Here is a 15265-nt window from a genome sequence, read left to right as displayed (position 1 = left end):
CGAAACGCTCTACCCTGCCCCCAGCCCTTGTTGCGCCGGGAACGGTCCGGCGGAGCGCCTCTGGCCAGCTCAGCAGCCGTGTCCCCCGCGGCTGGCGTTGGATGCGGCGGGAGGCGGGCCCGTCTCGCCCCTTCCCGCCCCTTCCTTGCCCGGTTCCCGGCGGGCCGGGGCAGCATGGCTGGGGTCCAGCAGTGCCTGCTCCAGCTGCACCGCTGCCTGCAGCCCGGCGATGCCGCGGGCAGCGCCCTGCACGGATACAGCCTGCTCCGCAGCCTGGCCGAGACCTGCGTGGCCAGCGTGGGCGGCGGCGAGCAGGGTGCGGCAGCGGGCCCGGCGGGGTGCGAGGGGGCTCGGGGAGGGCTCGGTGGCGGGGGACACACGCACCGGGCCGGTGCTCCTGCGCGGCGGCTGCCTCCTGCTGCGCTCCACGCTTTGTGTCACTGGTGGGGCATAAAGGTGGATTCCCAGGGAGGGAGGGAGGGAGGGTCTCTTGCCCGGGATGACCATTCCCCGAGCTAGAAGCACTTCTCTGCGGGCCCGTCTGTGCGGAGCTGTCCTCAGGTTGGCTTTGCCTCGGCCCTGAGCAGGGGCAGGCGAGGGTGCAGGCACAGGCCCGGGCCCCGAGGCCGTGGGGCGGTCAGTAACACCCACACCATGTTGTGGTTTTTCTGGTGACAAGCGGCAGTCATGCCCAAGGCGTCAGAGCACCCTTCTGCACCAGGGATGGGCTGGGTGGTGTCCATGAAACCAACCACCTGATGGCTCCTTTGCAGCGCTGCACCTGTCCCTGGTGTTTTCCCAGGAGCATGGCTTACTCGTCTTTATCCACAGATCCCTCACCATCGAGGAGGTAAGTTGGCAAACTTCAAAGTAGTTGTTTGATAGTGCTAGATGAACAAAACTTTGCACACTTCAATTTTTTTTTTTGACTTTTCAGTTTCGAGATTGCAGGGAAGAAGCGTTGAAGTTTCTTTGTGTCTTCATGGAAAAAGTGGGTGACAAAATTCATCCTTATGCCTGTAACATTAAGGTAGGTAAATGAAAATTATTTCCTAAATGTGTCTTTGCCAGATGGTTGAAACAAGTCTGGTGGGTGTAATGTCATAACATTCATAGCTATACTTCACCCCTCCCAGTCAGCTTTGCCAGTCTCTAGTGCTCTTGTTAGAGCTGAAATAATTTGTTTGACATAAAGTGTAATTCATACCATAGAGCAGTGTGGAATTTTTTGTTCAGCTACAGACTTAATTTTTTTTAAACTTTTCTTTATAGAACTTAGTGGGTATTGGTTCTGAAAGTTAGTTATTTTCTTTGGAAGTAATAGTTGTAACTTCTAATTTGTACAAACTAAAGTCATAATATAAATGTAAAATTTTAAGTGCTTCTGTTGGTGGTGGTTAATTTTAAATACCAGTTTTAAAAAAAATTTTCCTGAGAAGTTGTTGGTTTCACAATATATACAGAAATTGGTGGTAACTGCAATACCTGAAGTTACTGGATCCTGGACTGCTGAATAACTCTGTGCTGCTTTGCATAGAAATGCTTGACTGCATCACTGAAGTTTCTGATCTCAAATTACTAGCTACTTATTGTAAGGACTGATAGTAGCTAGATAGAAAATTTGCTCTGTATGCCTTTTACTTCAGGAACTGCAATTTCTTTGCTTGAGCTGGGATTTGTTATTATGTCAGACAGTGCTGCAGTATTGTCAGTGAAGCCACTTCCAGGACTAGGTATTGTCTTAGTTTTTTTAAAAAGGAGGTAGGGGAACATTGTTATCTTTGAGTTTTTGTCTTTACTTACAAGTATTGTAATCTCCATTTTCTTTCCTTTGTAGCAAACTTGTCTTAGTGTCTATACAAAAGAGAGAGCAGCAAAATGTAAAATCTCAGCACTGGAACTTCTGATTAAGGTAAAACGCATTTTATGAATCCCTGTTGTTTCTAGAGAAGAAGAAGAAAATCTGTTGTATTACTATGCTTACACTATATCATGCAGAAAATCTGTATCACAGAGTCACAGCATATGCTGAGTTGGAAGGGATCCACAAGGATCATCGAGTCCAGCTCCTGGCCCTGCACAGCACCATCCCAAAAAGTCACACCATGTGCCTGAGAGCATTGTCCAAATGTTTCCTGAAGCCTTGTCAGGCTTGGTGCTGTGAGCACTACCCTGGGGAGCCTGTTCTAGTGCCCAACAACCCTCTGGGTGAAAAACCATTTTCTAATATCCAACCTAAACCTCCCGTGATACAACTTCAGGCCATTCCCCTGGGTCCTGTCACTGGACATCAGAGAGAAGAGATCAGTGTCTGCCCCTCCTCTTCCCCTCATGAGGAAGGGGTATGCTGCAGTAGCAAGATAGTATAATATTTAGATGTTAGAAAAAAATATGTCTCAACAGCGGATTGTCTTCAATGTTCTCCAGTAGGTTGCTTAGATGTGGACATGTCATTCCTTCATCTGTTAGAGCAAGACACAATTGTTTTGGGAGCAGATGCAGATCTCTTTCTCAGTTTGTTACAGTTATTTAGGGAGAAATTTTGCTGTTCAATTGCAATCTTGCTTTAAAATACTGTGTATTATATATAACAGTATAAGATACAGTATTTGAAAGGTGTGGAGGAGGAGGAGTGTTTTTGCAGAAATTTAGTTGCCTTGTGAGACAGTAGTTCCTTTGAATGCATTTAGACTTTTCTTATGTAAATGCTTTTGTGGCTACTTAGATTTGTTTATGAGGAACAAAACTCCCTTCAGAGTTATTCTGAGTCGGTTCTGTGAATTGGATTGGCTTTATATCAGCAGGGAGAAAAATGGAATATGGTAAAAGCTACTGCAGACTTGCTAAGCTTGTGCTCTCATGGGGTTTATGTGTACAAATGTATAAATCATACCATGTATGAGTTTCATGTATGCGATCTATGTATGATATATATGCTTTAAATTAAAAGTTGCAAATTTTGTATTTATGCATATATAGGAAGGTAGTTTGTTGTTAAAGTAGATTGCATGCCATTACTCTTTTTTGAGTAAGTCATCTTAGATCTCTTTCATTGAATAGCATACTTGCTCACTTAAGCTGAAGTTACATGTATGAACTGTGTTTTTATTTAGACCAAGTAGTGTTGTGGTATCGATCTTAATGTTTTTGCTGATTTTTTTTTTTAATCTCTCTTAGTTGCTTCACAGTTTGCGACGTTCCTGTCTGATGGAAGAAATGAAAGTTAGAGAGATATTTAATAAATTTTATGGGGAGCTTGCTGCAAAAAGTAAAATTCCTGATACAGGTAGGCTTTAGTTTTTCCTAGACTGTCCACCTGTACTCGGCACTGGTGAGGGCACACCTCAAATGCTATGTTCAGTTCTAGGCCCCTCACTACAAGAAAGACATTGAGGTGCTGGAGCAAGTCCAGAGAAAGGCAATAGAGCTGTTGAAGGGTCTGGAGCACAAATCCTGTGAGGAGCAGATGAGGGAGCTGGGGGTGTTTAGCCTGGAGAAAAGGAGGCTCAGGGGAGGCCTTATTGCTCCCTACAACCACCTGAAAGGAGGGCGTACCCAGATTGGGTCAGTCTCTTCTGATTGGGGTTAGTCTCTTCTCCCAGGTAACACGTGACAAGGCAAGAGGAAATGGCCTCAGGTACACCAGGGGAGGTTTCGATTGGATATTCAGATCAATTTCTTCATGTAAAGGGCTGTCAGTCTTTGGAACAAGCTTCCAGGGAAGTGGTGGAGTCACCATCACTGGACATGTGTAAAAGATGTGCAGATGTAGCACTTGGGGCAGGGTTCAGTAAAGAGACTTGGCAGTGTTGGGTTAATGGTTGAGCTTGATGATCTTAAAGGTCTGTTCCAACCTAAATGAATCTGTGATTCTAAAGCTCTTTGTAATCTTATCCTAACCCTGACTAGTGTTGTCCTCAAAGTTTCAGTTTTAGTGTGATAGCTCCTGTATGGAGCTATCAGCTCTAAAGTGAGCTCATGAGTTTCTGCCTTGCCTGACACTATTATTTATGGCATGTTACTATGAGCTCCAGTTTGATCATCTTGGCTAGTTACAGCTGAAATCTTGGCTTGGCAGGTCTACCCCTCATAAAACTTGTGCCTGCAAAGAATCCTTCAGTTTGAATTCAAGCCTAGAAACTTCTGCTAGCTGTTCGCCATAATAAGTGCTTCCTCAGTGTATAGGGCCTTTAAATCAGTTTTCTGAGCCCTGTTTGAAAACAGTAAATGTGTTCAACTAGTTCGTGTGAGAGGAGGATGCATCTCATATTGTAGTTTGTAGCTATATATATGTGTGTGTGTGTGTGTGTACATAAGAACATGTCTGTCCCACACTTCAGTCACCAATTAATCTGTCAGGGGTGGTTTTCTTACGGTTGCAAGTTAAAAGGAATTGTGCTGGAAATGTCGAAGCAATTATTTCAGTAATTAAGATTCAACAATATTAAAAATTATTTTTTAGTATTGGAAAAGATTTATGAACTTTTGGGAGTTTTGGGAGAAGTCCAGCCTAGTGACATGATTAACAACTCTGAAAAGCTATTCCGAGCTTATCTGGGAGAGCTTAGAACACAGGTATGATTGGAATTTCTTTTCATTCTTTGGTTTTTTGCTTCTTTTTTTCATTGCTTTGTTTTTGTTTTGTTTTGGTTTTTTTTTTTTTTCTTTCCTTTGGAGTGTATAGCACTGGGTTGGAATACTATTGTAGCTAGTACAGTTTATAGGGATCTAACTGGACAATCATAAATGCTTCCTTAACCACTGTTTAAGTTTGTGTTCTCTGGTTCTGAGAAGCTTTCAGTGTAGAAATTCAAGGCCATCAGTAACAGCAAACTACCCAATTTACTGTGAGAAAAGATAGCATGTGATGATCATTCCCCAAGAAATGTTATGTTGTCATGCACTGGTAGTTTCTGATTTGTTCTCTATTGGCTGCAAAGTCCTTGCACTTGAGGTAAATATCACATTCCTGCTGAACTTTTCTTGCATATATTCTGCATTTTTAAGAACTTTTAACACACATTAGTGCGTGTTATCTAAGTTGTGCTATGGTTACGTTCATGGAACATTTCCATGCTTTTCAAAGGATTTCTTATGCTTCCCTCCAAATGATGTGACACTTAGGAGTAGGAGATGTTTCTGTGGAGTTGTGTTTGTAGAGTTGGGTGCTGATGTAACTTTAAAGTTGAAGTAAATTGTTTTATCTACAATTCTAGGAACTGGGAAGCCTTGGTCTAAATTTATCTTAGCTTGAGGATATTTTATGTTTTCCAGATGACATCTGCTACGAGGGGACCCAAGCTGCCTCTTGTAGCAGGGTGTCTGAGGGGTCTGGTTGCCCTGATGTACAACTTCACTAAGTCTGTGGATGAAGGTATGGTTTTTTTCTATGTAAAAGGCAGTTACACATTTTGATATGCTTTTACAGACAGTTATACATTTAATTATTATGCCAATAATAATTGGTATAGCCAAAAAGTAGCACCATTTCTGTGTGTAAATTCAGAATGAAAATTTCCCTGCTGGTAAATGGTTTATGCAAAATACAGTCCTTGTAGTCTGTCTTTGTGTGAAGTGGCTTCATTAGTGCTTTCCTATATGTAAATCTTTGAAGTGCTATTTTCTGACCACATATTGGGCAGCTGTGAGAAGCTGCAATGCAGTTTGTATGGAAATGTGTGTCTCTTAAGAGTCTGTTAAAACATGGGTATTCAGAAAAATCAGTTAATATAGATGTACAATATTTTTTTCAAATTCAAGAGTATTTCAGGTAAAAAAGATCTCTGTCTCTTAAAATGAGATATATAAGGCTTTCCAAAATCACTTCTTCATATCAAGCTTTGATGAAAATATCTTTGTCTTCATTCTACCTGCTGCTTGTCACTAGTGAAATAGTCACTATTGGATTGTTTCACAGATCCTCTGACTGCAAAGGAGATTTTTGATTTTGCAGTGAAGGCTATCAACCCACAGGTAAATCTGCCACACGTTATTGTTCTGCATAACTGAATCAGCCCTGGTGAGGAGTAAATCACATGTGACAAACCTTTTCTGATATTACAGGTTGATCAGAAGCGATACGCAGTACCTCTAGGTAAGATGTACTTTTTCATTCCATCTATTTCCATTCACGCTGAGGTAGATACTGTCTTCTGTCTGGAGTTGTTTATTTTTTATTGTCACTGTTCAGATGGCTCTAGTCTTCAATCTTCTTGCTGGGGGGGTAAAGCTGCTGTAGTTTAAGTTGGAATCTAAAGAGATTAGCATGTATTTGGTTAAATTAGTCAAGGTCTAATCAGCTTGTGAGTAGCAGTATTACACTTGATACCCTTTGCTTCTCTGGGGTAGTACAAAACCATAGTGTGAGGAAGGAAAAAGGAATGGTAGGAGTAGAAATAAGAGGAGTGTAGCTAATTAGGGGAAAAGAGAAGATAGTGGATTGATTTAAAAGAAAAAATGAGAGAAATTTCACTGGAAGAAGAAGAAAAAGAATGTGAGTGGCTTATGCAGAAATTGCAAGAATGCAAGGTTTGAGTGCTAGGCCCATGGTAACTGTTAGGGGTAAAACCCTCTTTAAACATAGTCTGCCCTCTGCCCAGTTAATTCATTAAGGATCTTGAAACTTCATTTATGCTTATATTTGGAGTAGCGATGTTACCTGTAATCTGAAGGTCAAGATAAATTCTTTGTCTGCATCACAGTTTGGCTCAGGAGGGGACTTCTGCATGTGTCCTGACAACAGAAACCAGATCCTTCTGAATTGTGCAATCAAGTATTCTTATTTATAACCACTTAAGTCCCTTTCTTTTTCAATATTAATGTAAATTACTTCAGAATACAGCTGTGCTTTCCATAATGGTGAACATTTAAAAAGAGGATTTTGGGTGGTTGTTTTTCTGCTTAAATTTGTAATGTTTGGGTACTGATACTGTAATGGCTAGAGGAATATGTTTTATACCCTCCAGTCATGGTGGATCTACCTACCTAAAGTCCTAATGTGGACTTTCATAGTCTAGGCTGGTTGTGTAAAGTGCAATGTAAGTCTGGTTTTTAATGAGAACTGTTTTAAATTTCAGCTGGTTTACAGCTGTTCAGCTGGCACGCTGCTCAGTTTGGAGCCTTGCTGCTGGACAGCTATGTGTCCCTTTATGAAGCAATGTGCAGATGGTGTGGCCACACGCATCCAGAGCTGAAGAAAGCCAGTCATTCTGCACTAGACTCATTCCTCAAGCAGGTGTGGTAACTTCACTGGGGTCTCTAAGTCTAAAGCAAAGTTAAATTTCTCGAAGTAGAGGGGATATTTATTTGGTGCTTGGAAGTTCAGTGAATCTGTTTAATAAATAATTATTTCATTTGAAGTGCTTTGTATTACAAGCTAGGTATCTACTAAGATGTACTGTAAATTTTTTGTGAAACGTTGAAATGTTTATATCTGTTTTACAGATTTCTTTAATGGTGGCTAAAGATGCAGAGCTACACAAGAGCAAATTGCAGTTCTTCATGGAGCAGTTCTATGGAATCATCAGAAGAATGGAGTCAAGCAGCAAAGAATTGTCCATTGCCATTCGTGGATATGGCCTTTTTGCAGCAGTATGTGCAGAAAAATTATTCTGATAAAGGAGTTTACTGAACGGATGTAAAGCTAGGATTCATATACCATGCATTTTGTAATTTTACACAGCCCATTTAATAGGGTTTCTGGACTAGGTGTTGGACTTAATTGACTACATTGTAAAATACCTTGTGGATGAAAACTTTTGAAACATATACTAAATCTTGTGGGAGCACTTGCAGCTTTGAGGGTTGTAGTTCCTTTTTGTGCACAAGCTCTGAAGTGGAGAAACTGGAGCTTCATACACAGCTGTCACAAAACTTAAGGATGTGCTTAATTCCTTAGGTATAGGCAATACCTTTGCACTCTCTCTCTGCATTTAAATGGTAGAATCCAGGCCAACTTTGCTGTGAAAGTGGTTCAGAAATTCCTGCAGAGCAGGAATCTTACTCAAACAGCTAAAAGGCACTGCTGACTGCAGGACAGTCGGAGGTGATTTGTGAAGCAACCACAAACTAAGTGAATCTTAGCATCCATAATGCCATATTTAACATATTTACAGCCAAATTCCATGTTTTTCAGGCTAAATACGAAGTCATCTAACTGAAAGTTCAAGTACTTTCACAGTAAATTGCACTGCATTAGTGAACTATTATTATAGTCCATTCCAGTTTCTTGTACATGTAGCAAGTAGAATACTTAAACTTAATTTATTCAGATGTGTTGAGTTTCTGAAAAAACTTCAAATATTATTCCTGTTACAGTTCAGTGAAAACATGGCTGGGTTTTAGTGCTACAGCAAGCATTTGCTCAGCTCTACCAAATTGCCAAACCAGGTTTTTATTTTCTCTCTGTTAGCCCTGTAAAGCCATACATTCCGAGGATGTTGGCAACATGTATGTGGAGCTCCTTCAGCGTTGTAAGCAAATGTTCCTCACAGAGGCAGAAACAATAGATGACCATCTGTATCAGCTACCAAGTTTCCTCCAGTCCATTGCAAGTGTGATATTCCATATAGATACAGTAAGTGGAGTATTTAAAGTACCACCCAATTCTTTTATGTGGTTATAGATGTATAAGGAGGTAATAGCTGTGAACTTACCTGTGGTAAAAGGTGTTTCTTTAAATGAAATGTGATGACATCTAGCCCCTAGGGGAAGGGAAGAATATGAGGAAGATGCTCTATAGAATTTTATTTGAATAAAGAAAATGCACTGAAAATGCTTAATAAAATGCTACAGTACTCTGAAATGAAAACTGTGGTAGCCAAACGTGAATATGTTTTTATTTATTTTAGGTTCTTTATTTGGACATAATCATACCCTTTATGTGTTTATACCACTCTGCTGCTGCTTTGTCTTTTGGTACTGATACTTGTATGTTCTCTGAGGCTGATACTTTGATTCTCCTGTTGTTTTACGCTGTCTGTTCAAATGAGGGCTTTGAAGTAAGATTGTGGCATACATTTTATATTCAGGGGCTTAAGGATGAACAGATTATAATGCTGTTATTGTTGTTTAATTAAATTGGTACTTTTCTAGTAGCTTAAGACTAGATTCACTGAATAATCTGTTCAGGAGCTACTTTCCATAATGTGGTCTAGGAAACTTTCTTATTCTATTTGTTTAGTTTTATCTGGGGGGATTTTGTTTTTGTTGCTTTTTGTTCGTTTCTTTGTTTGGGGTTTTTCTGTGTCTAAGATGAATGCACTTGCTAAGTCTCTCCTTGTTCACAGAGCAGATCATGATGCAAACTCTTGTAACAAAGTATCTTGCTGAAATAATTTTGCATCATTTGCATGACGGATGTTTTATTTTTCTTTATTCTAGGTTCCTGAAGTATACACTCCAGTTCTTGAACATCTAGTTGTGCTGCAAATCAACAGCTTTCCACAGTACAGTGAAAAAATGCAGCCAGTCTGTTGCAAATCTATAATAAAGGTGTTTCTGTCCCTCTCAGGAAAAGGTCCAGTTCTCTGGAGCTTTATTAATACTGTGGGTGAGTCTATGATATTAACTTTGTTGAAATTTTTGGGATCCTGTTTGGTTTTTTTTTCCTTTGGTGGTTTGGGTTTTTTCTTTTACCTAAATTGCATAAGTGATTCTAGGAGTGAGATATGGAATAGCCATTTAGGATCAAAAATGAAGCTTGTCCTGTTCTCTAATAATGGCGGTTGAGTGTTTTCATGGTGTTATTTTTCAATATCTACTGTTAAATAACTTCAGGAATGCATTTAACAACTGTTTTGGATAACAAAGTGGATATGATTAAGGGCAGGAGCATACATGTTTGTGATAAGACTTGCATTCCTCCTCTGAAGGATTATGGGAAGAAAGGGATTTCACAGAAAAGTGTACAAAAATCAATTCAATGTCCTTTCAATTACTCCTACAAAATAGCACAGAAAATAGGGTGAGTGTTATCTCTGTTAGAAATGCAATTCTTTTCATGCTCTGGAACTTTTAAATAGTAAAAGTTAAAATTCCAAATATGCAGTTAGTCAGGTACAGTTCTGTGGATGTAATACTGAATATGTCAGCAGTGGTAACTGACAGTTCTAGTAGTCTCAAGCATGCTGACATTTCCTTTTAATTACTTTCAGAAGTTATTTTTCAATTTCTTTCAATTATTTATCATGGCTTTTCTCTGTTGCTGGGGCATTTTCATTGTTTCCCATGTTCTTGAGTTGGGAAGTGGTGCACCCAAGCACCATGGAGATTGTAAGTCCATGAGAGTCATTGGGAATTGTTGCCTTTTCAATGATGGCATTATGGGTAATGCCTTGGTCATCATTCAGAATCAGGAAAAAGTCAAAGCAGTATTGAGAAAAAGTAGTAAGAAGCAAGTCTAGGATTGGTTCCTTGTGAAACATCCTAAAGTCGAAGCTCTGATTTGGGCTATTTTGTTCTTTAACCAAAAAAAAAAATTTGTTCTTTTGCCTCTCTGTTACCATGACAGAATATAAGAAAAAGAAGAGTAATTTGTTTCGTTGTTAGTGTAATGAGAGATATGGATGCTGTGCCTCTTTTAATCCATTCAGGCAATTTTGTTTTTTGTTTCAGTGCATCAGGGACTGATCAGAATTTTCTCCAAGCCAATCACATTTTCAAAGGTAAAATAACTGTTTAAACATATTTATTGCATACAGATTCCTAGACTGTACATTACAGTTCTTGACAACCTAACCCAGTAAACAAGGGAAGACCCAAATAAACAAAAATAGAACTATCCATTTTGTTATTAGTCCATTATTGTTATTAGTTATTCGCTCATTTGTTCTTAGTCTCTCATCCCTACCTCTGCTTAGCATAATGTGGATATGGCTCTTGTACTAAATAAAAAAAATTACAGGAAATAGCCTTTTGTTTGGTCAGGTTGTCTGTAATAAAGTTGGTTGTAATTAAAGTCATCCAGCTTTCTTCCAGGTTAAAAATTTTGGACATTTAAAATTTTGCTGAATTCTTGTGCTAAACAAGGATATACAAGCTTTTAAATCCTGTTCAGCAGAATAACTAGAATTTCTCAAATAACTGAGCACTAGAATAAGATCTTCAGAGTTTTGTTTTTTTTTAAAGGAGGTGGTTGTTTTGTGCTTTTTCAGATTGATGTAGAAAGCTAAACATTTCATGTTTCTACCTGCAACAGTACTGTTACATTGTGTTTTGGCATGCCTTAAATAGTTACATAGGCAGTTGTACTGGGATTTGACTGAGATGGAGTTAATTTTTCCCATAGCATCTCTCACGGAGCTGTGCTTGTATTTGTAACTGGATATGTGTTCATAACCTGCCAGTGTTTTGGCTACTGCTGAGCAGCACTGGCACAGCATCAAGATTGGCTCTCCACCATTCCCCCCTCACCAATAGGCTGGGGGAACAAGATCTTGGGAGGGGACATAGCCAGGATAGCTGATCCAAACTGACCAAAGGGATATTCCATATCATTTGACATCTGGTCAGCAATAAAAGCTGGAAGAAAGGAGGGGGTTGGCAGCATTGGTTAAAATGTTTGTCTACTGGAGCATCTGCTCCATGTACCAAAACCCTACTTCTAAGGAATTGGCTGGGCATTGCCTACTGTTGGGAAGGACAGAATAAATCTTTAGTCATCTTTTGCTATTGAATTGCTTTTATCTTGACCCATGAGTTTTTTCCATCTTATTTTCCCCTTCCCCATCTTGCCAAGGAGAGGAGTGATAGAGTGGCTTGGTGGGCACCTGCCACACTGCCAAGGTCAAACCACCACAGCTGTGTTTCTGAGAAATATTGTGTCCCTTCAGGATTCTTTTGGAAAAGAAACTTCTGGATCTGAAGAATCCTTTGAAACTGGAGAAACTGGGACACGAAGATCAAAAGTACCAACTTATAAGGACTATCTGTATCTCTTTAGAAGTCTACTGAGCTGTGACACAATGAAGGTAAAAACATAGTTAACGTAGAAATACAAAAGGAAACTCAATCCTGAGCCTTACCATCTTATTGCTGCTTTTCTAACCTTAGACTTTTTCTAAATGTCATGCTGTAGAAGGACTGTTTCCTGGTTTTAGTTGGATTTTATGGCTGATAAATGAATTAAGCAGGAATTAAGTTATGCTTTCATAGCTGAGAAATATAAAAAACTGGATTCTCTGGATCATTTAAATGTTATTTTCTAAATTAAAGAAATAATTTTCATTTGTGTTCTGAAATATGAATATTTCTGTCCTACAAAGGAATGTGTTTTTGAAGATGCAAACTTTCTTACTGAAAATGCCCAACTGCAATCCCTGAGTCGCTTGCTGTATGATGAACTTGTAAAATCTGTTTTGAAGATTATTGAGAAATTGGACCTGACTGTTCAGAAACTGGATGTTAGTGAACAGGTGAGACCTGAGGACCTATCCGTGAACTCTTGTTGGAGGGGAACCAAGATTATATTCCCTGTTTTGTTTTCTTTATGTCTAGATAGCACCCTTTAGTGTCCTTGAAGTAACGTTTATCCTAGATAAAATATTTTACTTAATATTTCTGAATGTTGCATTGCAGTGTTAGGATGTAGAAAAACCAGAATCATTAGAAGTTCACAGAATCTGTTATTTTAGGCTTTCTACTGTGCAATCTACTGATTTTCATTTTTTTACTTACTTTTTCCTCAGAAGCAGGCATCTCTTATTTTTCCTTTCAATTACTGATGTGTCAATTGTTACTCCTTCATTTGTCAGACTACCTAGTAACAGCTAGAAAAAGACAGACTGTTTATATAGGAAAAAGGGTGTAAAAGCTTTCTATGTTGTTTCAGTATTCTTTCTTCAATATTTATTTTCAGGATGAAAATGAAAGTGACAGTGCTTTGGTTGGGCCTTCTTCTGACCCTGCTTCAAACCTTCAGCCAACAAAGCCAATAGATTTTATTGCCTTTATAAATCTAGTGGAATTCTGCAGGTATTGATATGTTTTTATGTAATTCGTAAGTTACAAAGTGGTTGGAAGAAGTTTGAGGTGAGATATATTTAAGATGCTTGTTTTTGAGTTAGTTTGATAGATCACATTTCAAAATGTGTAAGATGCTTAGCAGGGAGACAGGAAGGATTTTTCAAACATCTGGGCCACAGGTAAACACAAGCTCATCAGCTCAGGTTTTTCTAAAGAGTACAAGAGACATTCATTAGCATTCACTTTCATTATTTATATGTCATTGTCTTTCAGCATAATTTGTAGCTTTCAGTATTATATTGGCCATATATCCTAAATACTTCAGAGACTAAAGTCTTCATAGTCTAGTGAGGGGTGTTTAGTGAAAGGTTCAGCATTTGTTGCCTGTGGAGGTGCAGTAATGAAATGTGATATGTGAGGATGTGTGTTTGTATAAATTCAATAATGAGTTATAATAAGGAAGGAATGGCTTTGCACTCTTGAAAAAAAAAGAAAATCTTCCTATGCTTGCCTCAGAAGGCAGCATGCTGCTCTATCTTTGTAACTACTCTGTTACAGCAATATTTCTTTCTTGTACTGAGATGAAAGTTTAAAAAATAAAACATTTCATTTCTTTTTTTCTTTTTTTTCCCTGTGTTTTCTGTGCATCTGTTTTAGAGAGATACTTCCAGATAAACATGTGGAATACTTTCACCCTTGGGTATATTCCTTTGGTTACGAGCTCATTATACATTCAACAAGACTACCTCTTATTAGTGGATTCTACAAGCTGCTCTCTGTTACAATGAAAATTGCCAAGAAGATAAAATACTTTGAGGTGAGATTTTTTACCCAGTGGAGGAGTAACATGTTGTATTAATGCATGTGCAGTTCTGTATGTATAGTATTTTATGCACTGTGGGAAATAGTTTGTTGGAGCTGTTACTGGGCTGTTTCAGATGTTTATAATTTTCTATGCCTCCATAGTTCGAAGCACATAGAAAGTCAAAAGTTAAACTAGAAGCCCAGTTTCTGAAGAGACACCATCCTTACATAATCACAGAATCTCAGAATTGTTAGGGTTGGAAGGGACCTCTAGTATTCACCCAGTCCAACCCTTCTGCCAAGGTAGTGTCACCTAGAGAAGGTGACACAGGAATTCATCCAGGGGGTTTGAAATGTCTTCAGAGAGGGAGAGTCCTTCACCTCCCTGGGCAGCCTGTTCCAGTGCTCTGCCATGCTCCATGCTCTTTCCAAAATCCTGAGCTGGGTCAACAGAGAGATGGGCGGTACCCTTGCAGTGCAGGTGGTATAAAAGGTATTTTGGATAGAAACAATCTAACCAGAACAGCAGAGACATATATGGGTTAGTTAACTCATGAGTTATTAACATGAGTTAATTACTCAACTTCAGGGGTGTATTCCCATTGCACTTACTGGTTTCCACAGGGAATATGATGCCCTATTGGTGCATGCACTATTTGTGGTGTGGAAGCTGTTGGGCTAAAACCTGTGGGCGTGTAGCCCAACACAGAGCCCAGAGCTGTCCCTGCCACTGCTGCTGATGGCACCAGGTGAAGCACATTTGGGAACTCACTGGTGTAGATGCTTGTACTGTGGATGCTGTTGTAATTGTTTTCTTACTGCACCAGCATTCTTGTCACCTGGACATCCGCTGTTAGGGAAGTTTGGGATTTTATGGTTTGTTAGATGGGTGGAGCAAGTTAAACCATTGGCAAGTTACTTTTCAGTCATGTATCTCTTGTTTGTTTGCATAATATTTAGTGTATTCAAAAAAGTTGACCCTCAGTGCACCGTATTAATGTTAATTTCTAACCTTTGAAAGATCAAAGATACATTTCAAGTTTTCACTGATACTGGTTTCACATTGGACTGTGATGTATATATTCTGAGTTGAACTTGTGGTTTGTATTTGTACTGTGTACTACATGCTTTTTAATGCTATTGACTTGTGGTTTGTTTGGTAGGGTGTCAGTCCAAGGAGCCTCAAAAGATGTCCTGAAGACCCAGAAAAAAGCTCTTGCTTTGCGCTGTTTGTAAAGTTTGGAAAAGAGGTAAGGAATTTTGCTCCCTAACTTTCTTAGTCTGAGTGAAAACATATGTGATTCAATCAAAATTTTATCTTCTGAGGAATCTTACACATACAGTAGAAATATTCATGCTTTTTGAGCTATGCAACATAGTGGGGTTTTAAGATCCTTTTCTGTCTGTTTGTTACATAATCTCAGAAGAGGTGCATTGGTCACCAATTCATATACGATTGAGTAACTAACTGTATAAATACTTTTGGTAACTAGATACT

The 15265-nt window shown here is 39.2% G+C and overlaps 1 protein-coding gene across 1 annotated transcript in view; it reads left to right on the top strand.

Moving 5' to 3' along the window:
• The first annotated feature begins 158 nt into the window (after window positions 1-158).
• Window positions 159-15265, top strand: part of PRKDC (protein kinase, DNA-activated, catalytic subunit) — an 81751-nt gene continuing 66644 nt past the window's right edge. The window contains 19 exon segments of the mRNA XM_085052805.1: window positions 159-316; window positions 774-850; window positions 938-1030; window positions 1838-1912; window positions 3178-3286; window positions 4463-4575; window positions 5275-5374; window positions 5918-5973; window positions 6064-6094; window positions 7077-7234; window positions 7444-7590; window positions 8411-8575; window positions 9382-9550; window positions 10615-10664; window positions 11832-11969; window positions 12264-12413; window positions 12857-12972; window positions 13621-13780; window positions 14931-15017. Coding sequence (XP_084908931.1) covers window positions 175-316; window positions 774-850; window positions 938-1030; window positions 1838-1912; window positions 3178-3286; window positions 4463-4575; window positions 5275-5374; window positions 5918-5973; window positions 6064-6094; window positions 7077-7234; window positions 7444-7590; window positions 8411-8575; window positions 9382-9550; window positions 10615-10664; window positions 11832-11969; window positions 12264-12413; window positions 12857-12972; window positions 13621-13780; window positions 14931-15017 — 2136 coding nt within the window. The 5' untranslated portion in view covers window positions 159-174.

This window comes from Lichenostomus cassidix, chromosome 2 (assembly GCF_008360975.1).
Source record: "Lichenostomus cassidix isolate B80296 chromosome 2, HeHo_3.0, whole genome shotgun sequence".
Lineage (NCBI taxonomy): Eukaryota > Metazoa > Chordata > Aves > Passeriformes > Meliphagidae > Lichenostomus > Lichenostomus cassidix.
The sequence above is the reverse complement of the archived record's forward strand: the minus strand, read 5'-3'. Positions and strand labels throughout refer to the sequence as shown.